This window comes from Sapajus apella, unplaced genomic scaffold (assembly GCF_009761245.1).
Source record: "Sapajus apella isolate SASKATOON/1434 unplaced genomic scaffold, GSC_monkey_1.0 scaffold58, whole genome shotgun sequence".
NCBI lineage: Eukaryota > Metazoa > Chordata > Mammalia > Primates > Cebidae > Sapajus > Sapajus apella.
This window is the reverse complement of record NW_022436998.1, coordinates 2,275,446-2,290,259: the sequence shown is the minus strand read 5'-3', so window position 1 is coordinate 2,290,259 and position 14,814 is coordinate 2,275,446. Positions and strand designations below refer to the sequence as shown.

Here is a 14,814-nt window from a genome sequence, read left to right as displayed (position 1 = left end):
CAGGTGCCAGTCTGCCATGTACTACCTCTCTCCAGGGTTCCTTCTCCCTGTCCCCCATTTTCTGCACCCCATTTGGCTCAAATGTGAACAGGGAAATGTTTATATCTTTTTAAGAATCTTTGTAAATTTCTGTGGGAATTAATTTTGCCCCTCATCTCAACTCTGGGCAATGAATAATGTTCACACGCTGATTTATCTTTTGCCCTGATTTTTCTCACCCTAATCCCACCTGATACGTTAATTCACTTTCCCATCAGAAATGGGAGCTCCTTGGAAGCAGGTACCAAACATCATCTTCTTGCATTCTGTTTGGTTTTTGTTTTTCTGATTCTTTAAAATTCCCCACATGGTTTTCTCATCCATTCTATTCAGTAACATTTGAGAATGTTGCCTTTTGTTTAACAATGGCTAACAACAATTGAGCATTTACTAAATGTTAAGCACTTTACATGAATTTCTTTCATTTAAAAAAAAAATTAAGGTTTTAAAATTAGAGACAGGGGTTGGGTGGGGTGAGGGCGGACCCCTGTGTTGCCCAGCCTGGTCTCCAACTCCTGACCTCAAGGAATCCTTCCCCCGTCCTCAGGAAGTGGTAAGATTACAGGAATTAGCCATCCCAGCTGGCCAGATTCCCTCATTTAATCCTTATAAGCGAGTTATGAGGTAAATATTACTTGGATCATTTTACACATCAGGAAACCGAGGCTCAAATAGGTTAAATAAACTTATCCAAGGAAACACAGCTAGTCAGGGGCATTAAGGAATTAAATCTAGAAAGTCCTAATCTAGAGTTTATAACCTTTGTACAACATTGCGTTCCTAGGATGTTTTGCTACCGTGTATCTGCTGTTTTAAATCTCCAGTGAGTTTATGCTTGGTCTAGGAGAGAAAGGGAGGCCCTGCCAAACACTTCCTGTGCTGCTTCTCTCAGCAGTAACCTTCTCGAAGCGGCTGATCAAGAGCTAGAATCGATCCATAGATAGGTATCAGGCTGGTATCAGGCTGGAGGGTTGCAATCTGGTCCGAAAGCTGGTCCCTCTAGCGTTCATAATCTCAGCGTTCAACCTGGGCGTGCCTCTCAGTTTTCCCGTTACACTTCCTTCAGTGCTGGTGCTTTTTGGCAGTAATCCAAGCACTTTGGGAGGCGGAGGCGAAAGGATCATTTGAAGCCAGGAGTTCGTGACTAGCCTGGGAAACAAAGTGAGACCCTCCCTCTGTCTGTATAATTTTTTTTTTTTTAATTAGCCGGGGGTGATGGCGTGCGCCTGTAGTGTCAGTTACTCTACAGGCTGAGGCAGGAGGATCGCTTGAGCCTGGGAGACTGAGGTTGCAGTGAGCTGTGATCGCACCACTGCACCCCAGCCTGGGCGACAGAGTGAGACCCGAGGGGACGACAAGGGGGCTGTGCTCCATTGTGAAATCCCGTTGTCCCAGGGGCAGGAGGGGCCCCACTTCACACAGAGATAAACTATGCTCAAGGGCGCAGAACTAGTTCGTCCCGTTCCAGCGTCACTGGGTTTATCCCATTAAGAATACTAATTTGCTTCCTCCTCAAAGCGTATAAACACAAAACCAGCCCCCGACTGCGAGACACCGAGCTTGTTGAGGTCTGAGCCCGCAGAGAACTCTAGAGCCCAGAATTAGCTGGCGGGCGGGTGACAAGGCGCTCCCGCCCTGGGTCCCGCGCGGCGGCCCCCACCCCTCTTCGGCCCTCCCTGAGGCTTTTTCTCCACCCCTCAAACGCGGCAGCCAATCGGAGAGCCGTGTTTTCGCCGCGCGCGCGCGCCGCTCCTCCTTCCTGCGGCCGCGCCCGGCCGGCAGTGACGTGCCCCGCCCCGCAGCCGCGATATTCAAAATCCCGGAAGCTGCATCCGCGCCTGATGGTGTGACTCCGAAGACGCGAGCGCAGTGCTTCGCTTCAGCTGCAGGCTGGCCCCTGGGAGGCGACCGCGGAGGCTGGCGAGGGGCGGCCAGGACACGCGGCCCCGGGGCCGGCCCGAGCCGGACCGCTAGGAAGGGCGGGTCAGTGGGCAGATCGCGTCCGCGGGATTCAATCTCTGCCCGCCCTGATATCACTCTTTTCCCTGGCGCTCACTTCGTGACTGGCACCCGGCTGGGCGCCTCAAAACCGTAGTCTCTTCGATCGCTCCTTTGGACTAGGCGGTGGGTATCATCTCCTTACAGATAGGGGCAGAGAGGCCAAGTGACTTGCCCAAGGTCTTTCGTTAGGAAGGCTTTTTTTTTCCGATTGGCAAGCGCTTTCGTTTTCTGTTCCTCAAACACCTTTATTTTAGAGGTAAGAAAATTGGTGCCTCTTTTTGCAGTTTCTCTTTTTCTGTCTGTCTCCCCAAGTGAGATTTTATGTGGAAAATGTTAAAGATTGGCGTCCCCTTGTAGAAGATGCAGTTGTAATAGGTGCCTTGTACCGTTTACTGGATGGAAGCGCTTGTTTGGTCACCTCCTGTCCAGCATGGACATTGGTTCAGCCAATCAACCAATCATTTCTGAGCGCTTGCTGTTAGGCTCTGTGGATGACACCATCCCCCCCAAAAAAATTACAGTCCTTGAAACAATAGTTGAACAACTGAAAAAAAAAAAAAAAAAAAAAGGTTAGCGGGGAGTGGATTTGGGTACCAGATTGTGTGTACGGGTGGGGGGGCAGCTGTATCATTTATTAGAGTTCACAGAGGCATGCTTAGGTCATATCTATGACCTCAGCATATCTATGACCTTGTCAGTCAAGGTTTGAACTGTGGGTACCTTGCGGATGGCTGGAATAGAAAATACAGGAGGATGGGCGCAGTGGCTCACACCTGTAATCCCAGCACTTTGGAAAGCTGAGGCGGGCAGAGCACTTGAGGTCAGGAGTTCGAGACCAGCCTGACCGACATGGTGAAACCTTGTCTCTACTGAAAATACAAAAAATTACCCGGGCGTGTTGGTGAGCGCCTGTAATCCCAGCTACTCGGAAGGCTGAAGCTGGAGAATCACGTGAACCCGGGAGGTGGAAGTTGCAGTGAGCGGAGGTCGCGCCATTGCACTCCAGCCCCGGAGACAGTGCAAGACTAAAAAGAAAATACAGGGAAAGGAGGCTGGTGAGACTAGGTGGTGGAGGAGATCCAAACCGTCTGGGCCAGAGGCTAGAAACCGGTAGTCATTCACTGCCAGAGTTTCTGTCCAAAGGTTAGGAAGCAGAAGTTCGGGGCTCTTTCAAGTTCTGCAGCTCTATATTTCCATCATTCGATGTCTCAATGATTTGGTAGCAACGTAGTTTTCTGTCCTATGACCCACGATATCAAGTCAACAGTGTGTTATCAACAGAAGCACATAGGAAAGAACTTCCTGTGGCAGTAGGTGACTGAGAGACGCCAAAACCTTGCATTTCTTCAACTGATATAGGAGCTACCTTAATCTTTCACCTTATAATGGCAAAAATCCAGGACTAACGTTTTGATAGATGATTTGTTCTACTCAGTTTCTACAGTTCTGGTATGTTTAGACATTCTGATTTCAACCAGGACGATCTGAAAAGTCACTTTGCTACCATTCTAAGGAGGTCTCTTATTTTTACTGATATCATTTATCACTGTACTTCTGTGTAATATTTATTACAGTTTGAGAATTCATGAATCCTTGTTTCCTTGTTATAGCCTGTCTTTAAGGCCCATGACATCAGGGAACGTGTCTTTTTTTTTTTTTTTTTTTTTTAAACCAGTTTACACCCAGCATGTATCAGGATACCTGGTAAATTGTAAGCGCTATAGTAATTTTTGAATGCATTAATGGTCTCATACTCCTTTATATTCTTTAATCACACTGCCATTATTTTATCTTGGGATGCATGAAGTGGAAAAATGTTTTTTAACCTCCCTAATTAAAAGTTACTTTTATATACTATTTGTATGCATCGACGCTTCACTATATTTTTGCCTGCTAAAGTTTATATTATATACTTGTTTCTAAACTGTCATCTAGTACTGTTAGCACATGCCGAGTTTCTCCTTACTTAATTTGGCCCCTTATTCTTAATTCCATTCATACCTGAATCCCCTGAATATTATGCCTCTTTTCCTGTAAATGTCTCATTTTAGGTTCTCCTCACATTTTCCCACTGTGCTCTCTCTCAAGTGACTATTAAGATAGATCTGAGCTAGGCCATCTTCTAAAACAGAGGACATATGTCAAGTAATGACATTTCAATGCCTATATACTCAGAATTACATGATTTACCACCAGCTTTTTATTTTGGGCCAAGATATGTCCTTGATTGTGACCTACTTCCTTCAGGCTTCATTTAATGGCTGGGGACCCCTTCATTGTTTTTTTAAACAAAACTTTTCCACTGAAGAATAACACATACGGAACACTGCACAAAACATAAATATACAAGTTGACATATTTTAGAAGCTGAATATTCCCATTTATCAACCACTGAGATTAAAAAAAAAGTCACAATACCCAAGAAGCCTCCATCCTTCTCCATACTCTGCCGGTTTGGATATATCATTTCTATTTAGAGCAGATAGGTTATTAGACCCGTTTCAAACTTGAGATTTAAATTTTTAAACTCAGAATTATAAAATACAGTTGATTTTTATTTTTACAGGCCATTTCAGAGATGTCTTCCAGAAGTACCAAATATTTAATTAAAAGTAAGTGGGGATCGAAGCCTAGTAATTCCAAATCTGAAACTGCATTAGAAAAATTTAAGGGAGAAATTGCAGATTTAAAGACGTCGGTGGATGAAATCACAAATGGGAAAGGAAAGCTGACTGAGAAAGAGAGACACAGACTTTTGGAGGTAAGTGGTCTTCTGATCCTTTAAACTGCAAGCTCTCCAAGAAAGCGATGCATTAAGATTTCCTGATGCTATCTTCTTCCTCTTGCCATGTTCTCTGTCTTGTCCAGTCCATTAGTTTTGGAAAACTGACCTTGGGTTTAGAATCTTAAATTCCTACTTTGAGTTTGCCAAGTCTTAGATGTACTTTAGTCATTAACTAACTTCTTACCTTTTAAATGTAATTGAGTGTGTGTTTTGAGGTTACCAGGTACTAAGTTTGTTTTAGAAATGAAGACACTGCGATTAATAGTTTTGCACCTTTTTAACACAATAGTGTGGTCTGTTTTTCAGTTCTTTAAAACAAAGTAATAACTTAATTCATCATTCTTCCTGTAGCTTCTTGGTAATTTAGCTTAACTACATGAATATGCTTGATAACTTTTGTTATGTTGTGTTTAAGATTGTAAAACATTCTGGCTTACTATTTTTACTATTTTAAAATTGATGGCATAACTTAGAAGCATTTGATTTTCCATACTTCTTTTTTTGTTTGAGACTGGGTCTTATTCTGTTGCCTAGGCTGGAGTGCAGTGGCTTGATCATAGCTCACTGCAGCCTCAAACTCTGGGCCTCAAGTGATCCTCCTGCCTGGGTATCCCAAAGTGCTGGGATTACAGGTGTAAACCACTATGCCTGGCCTTTCCATGCTTTTTTGGGGTACTATGTTACTCATTGATGCACTTTAAGGATACTATGCTAGGCTTATATCTCTTTTTTTCTGTGGAGAGGAGAAAATATTTACCCAATAATTATATAATCTGGTTTTCCTGTTAGTTTACTAAATGTAAAAAATCAAATCTGTCCATTTCAGAGATTTCCTTGTTTAAAACATATTTTATCATGCATATTGGCTGCTTTCCAAGTAATTCTGGTTTTCAGGCTTTTGGAGGAAAAATTATTAGATGTATTGGCATTTATACCCTGTTCAACTGTATTTCAGATTCCTTAAATTACAATTTGTTATGGCATAGACAGTAAAGAAGTTAGGAACTTATTAGAACTAGAGGGACTTAAAAATGTAACCATAAATGTAATCACAAATTTGAATTTAATTATTTTGCAGAAGTTTATATTTAGAAAATAAATGGTTAAGACCAGGCACCGTGGTTCACACCTGTGATCCCAGCACTTTGGGAGGCCAAGGCGGGTGGATCACCTGAGGTCAGGACTTCAAGACCAGCCTGGCCAACATGGTGAAACACTGCCTCTACTAAAAATACAAAAATTAGCTGGGTGTGGTGGTATGCATCTGTAATCACAACTACTCAGGAGGCTGAGGCAGGAGAATCGCTTTAACCCAGTAGGTGGAGGTTGCAGTGAGCCGAGATTGTGCCACTGCACTCTAGCCTAGGTGACAAATTAAGACTTTGTCTCAAAAAAATAAAATAAATGGTTAAACAGTGTGCCATTTGATTTCTTTAAATTCTCTAAACAGGTACATAATAAAACTGATTTATTTTTTGTAACAACATACATGGAGGTAAATGCTTTTCAAGCATTGAGAGAAGAGTCATCACCAATCCATAGATATGAAGGTTGTTTTGCAATCTGGCAAAGGAATCTTATCTCTTCCCTGAGAGATAGCTTTCCATTTCATTCCCACGTTTTGAGAAGCACTGGGTACTTTGTTCCTTTATAATCAATTGAAATTAAATTTCCTATAACTTCTACCCATTTGTTCTAATTGTGCCTATTAAGGTTATATAGAACAAGTCTTATTTTTCCTTTGCAAACTGACAATTTATTAGCTATGTAAGGAAATCTTGCTTCCTCTTGACTTTTCTTCAGACCAAGCTCATGTTATTCAGCTTTTCTGGCTTCTTATCATCTTGAACAGTTTTTAGTTTATCCATATTTCTCCTGAATTACGCACTTAGAATTGAACACAGTGTCCTAAATATACTCTGGCAAACACAGACTGAAATGATAGTGCTACATGTACTTAGCTGAATACTGTACTTTATGAAAGCCTAAAATTGTATGGCTCTGTATCTATATCATACCACTGATTTGAGTTAGGCTTGTGGCCAACTAAAATCCCCTCATCATCTTCAAATGAATAACCATCCACATAAACTTAAAATTCCCCCATTTTATATTTGAACAACTACTGCTTTTTTTCTTCCTAAATGCAAGTTTTAACTTCATGCTGTTTTGACTCTGTTAGCCTATAAAGTAATTTTAATAATTATTTCTATCATTTTTCTATTTGACTTTTTTCTTTATGTCAGCAGCAGTTTAAAAAGCATTATTTATATCTATCTTGTAAATCTATAAAAAGCATTACTTATATATATCTTGTAAATCTTTGAGATGTTGAGCACTCCTTTAAAGATCACCTAGATTCAATATCGAATAATTTATCAACACTAAGCAGGTTAATGAATGCATCCCTCTTCTGCTGAAATATTCTGTAACTTTTAAGTTCCACTGATTCAAGTTAATCAATGAGCATGTATATCTTGTGTGACCCACTTTTAGCTTTTAGTTTTTACAAGATCCAGTATCACAGAAGAATGATTACCAAATACTCATGGGAGAGCTAGCTCTTCTTTAGCTTTCTCCCACCACCCTTGATAGAGCTGGTTTCTCCTTTCTTCATGTCTGTGCCCATTTTTTAATCTGTCTTAACTACAGCACTTACAACATTGCATTAAGATATTGGCTTAATTCTTTGTGAGCCATCCGAACATAAAACCTTGGCTTCCTCATCTTTTTTTAGCCCTGGTATTTTGCATAATGCTGACTTGATATATAATAACTGCTTGTTGAAGTATATATTGTTTAGCTAGATGTTTGACCTGGCTTTGTTCTAAGATTATTCTTAGTTTATATCTAGAAAATTCGAGTTCTTGAAGCTGAGAAGGAGAAGAATGCTTATCAACTCACAGAGAAGGACAAAGAGATACAGCTACTCAGAGACCAGCTGAAGGCCAGATACAGTACCACCGCATTGCCTGAACAGCTGGAAGAGCAAACGAAGGAAGGTGAAAGGAGGGAGCAGCTGTTGAAAGCCTTATCTGAAGAGAAAGATGTATTGAAACAACAGTTGTCTGCTGCAGTCTCACGAATTGCTGAACTTGAAAGCAAAACCAGTATACTTCATTTATCACAGGTGCTAATCATTTCTTCAAACAGATTTTTTTTTTCTTTCTGATACAGTTTGTAATTCTTAGGAAGAATGAGTTTGTTAAGACATGCTTGCCAAATGATGAGACAAATGATGAGTATAGTATACTAACAGGTCACTTAACATTTTTTAATAGCCCAGTCCCTTCTCCCCAAGCAAAAATAGTTATTACGGTATCCTCCGCTCCCTGTACCGTTGATTTGCCTGGAGGAATATTCAGAAGACAAAATCTGTGTACTTATGATTACCAAGATTTTGTTGAGCTCTTATTTCTATAGTTTATATCATGAAAACAGTAGGCTTCATTTTTTTGGTTATTTGTCATATTTGAAACATACAATTATAATATCAAATGTACTGCACTTGCAGTTTCTCCCTCTTTGGTTTGAGAGGCACTAGTGTCATCGAAAGAACAAGGATATGGAAGTAGACAGATAGGAGTCAGATCTTGCTTTTGTACATGCTAGCCCTGTGACTCTGAACAAATTTGTTAACCTTTATAGCCTTAGAGACAATACTAGACTTCTCCAGAACCCTGTCCTAAACCTTGGTTTCTTTCTTTCTTTTTTTTTTTTTTTTTTTAACATATAAGTCAGGAGGCTGAGGCAGGAGAATTGCTTGAACCGGGAGGTGGAGGTTGCAGTGAGCCAAGCTGCACTCCAGCCTGGTGCCTGGTGACAGAGTGAGACTCTGTCTCAAAAAAAAAAATATATATATATATATGTTTGTGTGTGTGTGTGTGTGTGTGTGTGTGTATATATGTATATATTCGCTAAACCTTAGTTTCCACATCAGTAAAATCGGAATAGGAATACTGATAATTAAATGTGATAATGTATGTAAATTGCCTCCCATAGTGCCTAGCATATAGTAGGTGCTCAGTAAATGGTTACTTATTGATCAGATCTTTGATTCTTTTGGAGATTTGAACATTTGAATACTACTAACATTAATATCATCTATGGTCTGCGCATGGTGACTCATGCCTATAATCCTAGTACTTTGGGAGGCCGAGGTGGGCAGATCACCTGAGGTCAGGAGTTTGAGACTAGCCTGGCAAACATAGTGAAACCCCATCTCTACTAAAAATATAAAAATTAGCTGGATGTGGCGACATGCACCTGTAATCCCAGCTACTCAGGTGACTAAGGCACTAGAATCGTTTGAACCTGAGAGGTAGAGGTTGCAATGAGCCAAGATTGTGCCACTGCACTCCAGCCTCAGTGACAGAGTAAGCCTCTGTCTCAAAAAAAAAAAAAAAAAAAAAAAAAAAAAGATCTATAGAAGAAAATCTATAGCTTTCAAATATATCTCAATGCTGTTAAGGATCTTTCTCTGTACTTTATTTCCCCTGTAGGGGAGATAGTGATCAGACCTATACATTTATGTGTACTTTCATAGCTAGGCATTTGAGTGTTTCTGCAGATAAGTTAAAAAAAAGTGGAGTTTTTCTAGAGAATTTCCACAGAGCTGAAACTCATAAAACATTACAGTCAGATTCAAAGTAGTTGACTAAAATTTTTCTTTGAAGTTCAAGAGTTAGTTTCTCTACTTTGGGAATATGAAATACAAAGTGGGTAGAAATTATAATTTTTAAAATTTTTATTTTTATTATTTGTTTTTTTGAGACGGTGTTTCATTTTGCCTCCCAGGCTGGAGTACAGTGGCGTGATATCAGCTCACTGCAACCTCCACTTCCTGGGTTCAAGCAATTCTCCTGCCTCAGCCTCCCAAGTATCTGGGATTACAAGGCACTTGCCACCATGCCCAGCTGATTTTTGTATTAGTAGAGATGGGCTTTCACCATGTTGGTGAGGCTGGTCTTGAACTCCTGACCTCAGGTGATCCACCTGCCTTGGCCTCCCAAAGTGCTGGGATTACAGGTGTGAGCCCCTGCGCCTGGCCTAATTAATACTATTAGTAATACAAAATATGATTCTAGAAAAAAAATTTTACCTTTTGCTTGACAATTTAATGTCTTCTAGATGTCATTTAAATAGCCCAGTTGTTTTGTGTTTGTCTTTTGGGTAAAAATCACTGGGCTGTTCGTATGCACTGAGGGCCGTTCTGGTAATCCTGGGGTCCAGAGGACCACAGAGTCAGATTAGATAGAAAATCTCAGGGTTTAGAGGATCTTAATTTGACAATGGTTATCTCTAGTAACTCTCACCTGGCTTAATGATGGTTTACCACCATCTCCTAGATCTGGATTTTTTGTGTTTTTGAGGCAGAGTCTCACTCTATTGTCCACACTGAAGGGCAGTGGCATGATCTCAGCTCACTGCAACCTCTGCCTCCCAGTTTCAAGCGATTCTCCTGCCTCAGCCTCCCGAGTAGCTGGGATTACAGGCACATGGCACCATACTCGGTTAATTTTTCTTTTTGTATTTTTAGTAGAGACGGGGTTTTGCCATGTTGGCCAGGCTGATCTTGAACTCCTGACCTCAAGTGATCCGTCCACCTCAGCCTCCCAAAGTGCTGGGATTATAGATGTGAACCACAGTGCCTGGCCTGGATCTGGATTTTGGGATGTCCCTGTGAGGTATACTGTATTATTATGGACCTGAATATAATGAGGCAACTTCTATTGTGGAATGTCTGATGTTAACTAATGTTGGATTATTTACAGACTGTGCCTGCAAATGGCTTCAACTCATCAATATGTAATATTCATGAAATGGAAATACAGCTGAAAGATGTAAGTTAATTTCCTTTTAAGTTATGGGTAAAGAGGGCTAATTCATTTATTCTTAAGTTTTATAGAAATTGGCAACATTAGTGATGTGACAGAAAAACTGAATGGTTTGTGAGCTTAATTTAAGTCTGCTTCCAGACATTCAAGAATAATTTCCTAAGCGTGGTCTCTCTCTTTTTTTTTTAAACTCTGAGATGGAGTCTCACTGTGTCGGCCCAGGCTGGAGTGCAGTGGCACAGTCTCGACTCACTGCAACCTCCGCCTCCTGCGTTCAAGCAATTCTGCTGCCTCAGCCTCCTGAGTAGCTGGGACTACAGGTGTGTGCCACCACACCAGCTAAGTTTTTGTATTTTTAGTAGAGATGGGGTTTCACCATGTTGGCCAGGCTGGTCTTAAACTCCTGACCTCATGTGATCCATCCACCTCCAGCAGCCATGGTCTCTTTAGGGTAGACAGCCCTTAGAAATCATCACTGCCACCAAATACCTCAGTAGCCTTCCTTCTCAGATCATCGAAGTCTAATTTGCCTAATTGGCCCAACCATTTTATTGTTTTTTGTTTTCTCATTTTTTTTTTTTCTTTTTTTGAGACAGAGTCTTGCTCTGTTGCCCAAGCTGTAATGGACTGGTGTGATCTCTGCTCACTGCAACCTTCACCTCCCAGGTTCAAGTGATTCTCTTACCTCAGCCTCTCAAGTAGCTGGGATTACAGGTGCCTGCCACCATACCCAGCTAATTTTTATTTTTAGTAGAGATGGGCTTTTGCCATGTTGGCCAGGCTGGTTTTGAACTCCTGACCTCTGCCTGCCTCAGCCTCCCAAAGTGTTGGGATTACAGGCATGAGCCGCTGTGCCTGGCCTCCATTTTATTATTTTAATGTAAGTTAATTTATAGTATCTTCTCTTTTGGCTTATCCATGCAAGATGCTCTCTTTAATATGAATCTTTCTCTTGAAACTAGGGTTTGTTTTCATAGGTTGAAAAGGAAACTACACCTAGTACTTCTTTTCTCTAGAATTTGATATGATGTTATTTTAGTTATACAGTAAAGCTGTATTATTTCAAACTTACATCATAAATAGACTGGTAGGTTTTGTTGGGAATGGAATAAATTGAGGACACAGGACTGCTATTTACAGTGTTTTTTTTCCCCCCCCCCCAAGTTTTAGAGATATGAAGTATAAAGTTTCTGACTTAAGTATTAGGTCAGTAGGTTGGTATTTTGGTTCCAGGAATATTATTGGCATGTCTCTCCCGATCTAAGCATGTTCTTAAGATTTCTGTTTTACTTCATCTATCAAGTATGCTTTGAAGTCTTTTTGATTTTCAGAAGAAGAATTTAACTTTCCTGGGTGTCTAGCCAAGTGCTAAATACTCTTATCAGAGTACTTTACCTAGAGATAACTGAAATGAAGAAGAAATATTTTGTGTCTTATTACACTGAAGTTTGTTATACAGGTCTTCTGTATATATCCATACCTATGCATTAGATGCGAGTATCTAGAAATAACTTACCTTACACACTCCTGCATTCCTCTTTATTTACTCCACCTTCACCACAGTGCCTTTCCAGCTACTCCTTGAATAAATCACCTTTTCTTTTTCTGTTCCCTCTGCCTGGGACACTCTTCCCCAGATATCTTCATGCTTTCCTCCCTACCTCAAGCAGGTTTTTATTTAAATGCCACTTTCTTGAAGGGGGGGGGGACGCAGAATGGGGACTCCTTGACCACTTTCTCTAAAATTATAGACAATTTCTGTTCCTTTCTCCTGTTTTTCCCCCTCCTCATCACATATATGTGAAAGTGGCATTTAAATGAAAACCTGCATCGCCATCATGTGGCCTTTTAGAATATTACCCCTTGAGTCTTCAACTAACATGTATTTTTGTTTCTCATACTTAAGTGATGTTTGGTTCCTTTAAAAGAAAAATAAAATAAAATAAAATTGGTCCTGCATGGTGGCTCATGCCTGTAATCTCGACACTTTGGGAGGCTGAGAAGAGTGGATCACCTGAGGTCAGGGGTTCGAGACCATCTGGGCCATCATGGTGAAGCCTCATCTCTACTAAAAATACAAAAAAAAAAATTAGCCGGGCATGGTGGTGCATGCCTGTAATCCTAGCTACTCGGGAGGCTGAGGCAGGAGAATTGCTAGAACCTGGGAGGTGGAGGTTGCAGTGAGCTGAGATCACGCTATTGCACTCCAGACTGGGTGACAGAGCAGGACTCCATCTCAAAAAAAAAAAAAAAAAGAAAAAAGAAAAAAAAATTGGCCAGGTGCGGTAGCTCACGCCTATAATCCCAGCACTTTGGGAGGCCGATGTGGACGGATCACCTGAGGTCAGGAGTTCGATACCAGCCTGACCAACAGTGTGAAACCCCATCTCTACTAAAAATACAAAATTAGCCTGACGTGGTGGTGCATACCTGTAATCCTAGCTAGTTGGGACGCTGAGGCAGGAGGATCGCTTGAACCTGGAAGGTGGAGGTTGCAGTGAGCTGAGATTGCACCATTCCACTCCAGCCTGGGCAACAAGAGTGAAACTCTGTCTCAAAAAAAGAAAAAAAAAATTTTTCATGACCATTCAATGTTGGCTGATGTCTGAGTAAGAACCTCACTGGGGATGGCAGTGGAGCTGGATAAGAGAGTCACTATTGCAGCCTGTTTTAAGATAGGCCATGAATCCTAGCAATCTTCTCAACTGTACTAAGTTCACTGATTATTCTTCCCAACTTTTATTATGAAAAATGTCAAACATACAGAAAAGTTGAAAGCAAGTATATTGAACAATTATATATCTACCACTAAGGTTCAACAATAACACAGACTCTTTAAATAAAAAGTCAAATTACTACAGTGAAAATAGCCATCCACAGAGCTTTACATTATTGAAGATATAATACAGAATAGATATACAATATCTCCCCACTTGATAAATGGACTCTTAAACCATTTAAAGAGGACTACTGTTTCCTAATGGATGAGGAGAGAAAAGTGTCTAGTAAAGTGGCTGAAGGCTCCTGGTCTAAGACTTTGATTTCAGAGACTGCTTCTGTCTTCCTAATTCATTTGCTAATTCTACAGCAAACAGACACTGAAAATCCTTTAAGCGCCATACCTGGAAGCTTTGCTCAAGAGTTTGTAGGGTACTAGTAGAAAGAGCCTAACAAAGCTTAGAGAAACTCTGTAGACTTTAGTACGAGTTTCCACATATCTTTCTGGGTATGGGACTCAATGGCTTTAAAGGATGGATTTTTTTTTTTTTTTTTTTTTTTTTTTTTTTTTTTGGAGATGGAGTCTTGCTGTGTTGCCCAGGCTGGAGTGCAGATTGCAATGGTGTGATTTCCGCTCACTGCAACCTCTGCCTTTCTGGTTCAGGCAATTCTTTTGCCTCAGCCTCCCAAGTAGCTGGGATTACAGGAGCATGCCACCAAGCCCAGCTAATTTTTGTATTTTTAGTAGAGATGGGGTTTCACCATGTTGGCCAAGCTGGTCTTGAACTCCTGACCTAGTGATCCGCCCACCTCAGCCTCCCAAAGTGCTGGGATTACAGGCATGAGCCAGTGCGCCTGCCAAAGGATGGAAATTCTTACCAGAAAGCAGATGCCCTGATAGACACCCAAAACTTCAGGTTCTTCATGTACTCTTTATTGTGGAACTAGAGGTCTGGAAAGAGTGGCTGCTGTAAAAGGAAACACTATATTTTCAGATTGAAATTAAATAGAATTTTATCTGTGCAAAACAGATCATTTTAAGAGCTACTGTGTTGTTCTCCAAATAGTAATCAGAAATCTGTATTCCATTCTTGAAAAAATGAGCTTGTTTGCTGATACTGTTATAGGTTCTTCAAAGTTCAGATTACTATGAGCTCTGGATTTATAGCAGGTCCTCTGGTATAAAAAGGTTACAATCTGCCACACAAAACCTTCGTCTTCACATGACTTCATTCTCTATGTTTATCTGTGTCTGTTCCTTCTGATAAGGATACTAGTCATTGGGTTTAGGGCTCACCCTACTCCAGTGTGGCCTCATTTTAACTAATTGCATCTGTAAAGACCCCCTTTTTTTTTTTTTTTTTTTTTTTTGAAACAGAGGCTCTACCTGTTGCCTATGCTGGAGTGCAGTGGCACAATCTTGGCTCACTGCAA

The 14,814-nt window shown here is 40.9% G+C and overlaps 1 protein-coding gene across 3 annotated transcripts in view; it reads left to right on the top strand.

The window, feature by feature from the left end:
- Positions 1-1,840: 1,840 nt before the first annotated feature.
- The window catches only part of CEP55 (centrosomal protein 55), a 21,653-nt gene continuing 8,679 nt past the window's right edge, over positions 1,841-14,814 (top strand). Inside the window, exons 1-4 of one of the 3 annotated variants that reach the window (XM_032245506.1) lie at positions 1,841-2,163; positions 4,607-4,801; positions 7,680-7,955; positions 10,600-10,668. In XM_032245506.1, coding sequence (XP_032101397.1) covers positions 4,619-4,801; positions 7,680-7,955; positions 10,600-10,668 — 528 coding nt within the window. In that variant the 5' untranslated portion in view covers positions 1,841-2,163; positions 4,607-4,618. The remainder of the gene's footprint in view (positions 2,164-4,606; positions 4,802-7,679; positions 7,956-10,599; positions 10,669-14,814) is intronic. The other 2 variants (XM_032245507.1, XM_032245508.1) reach the window with 2 other exon arrangements.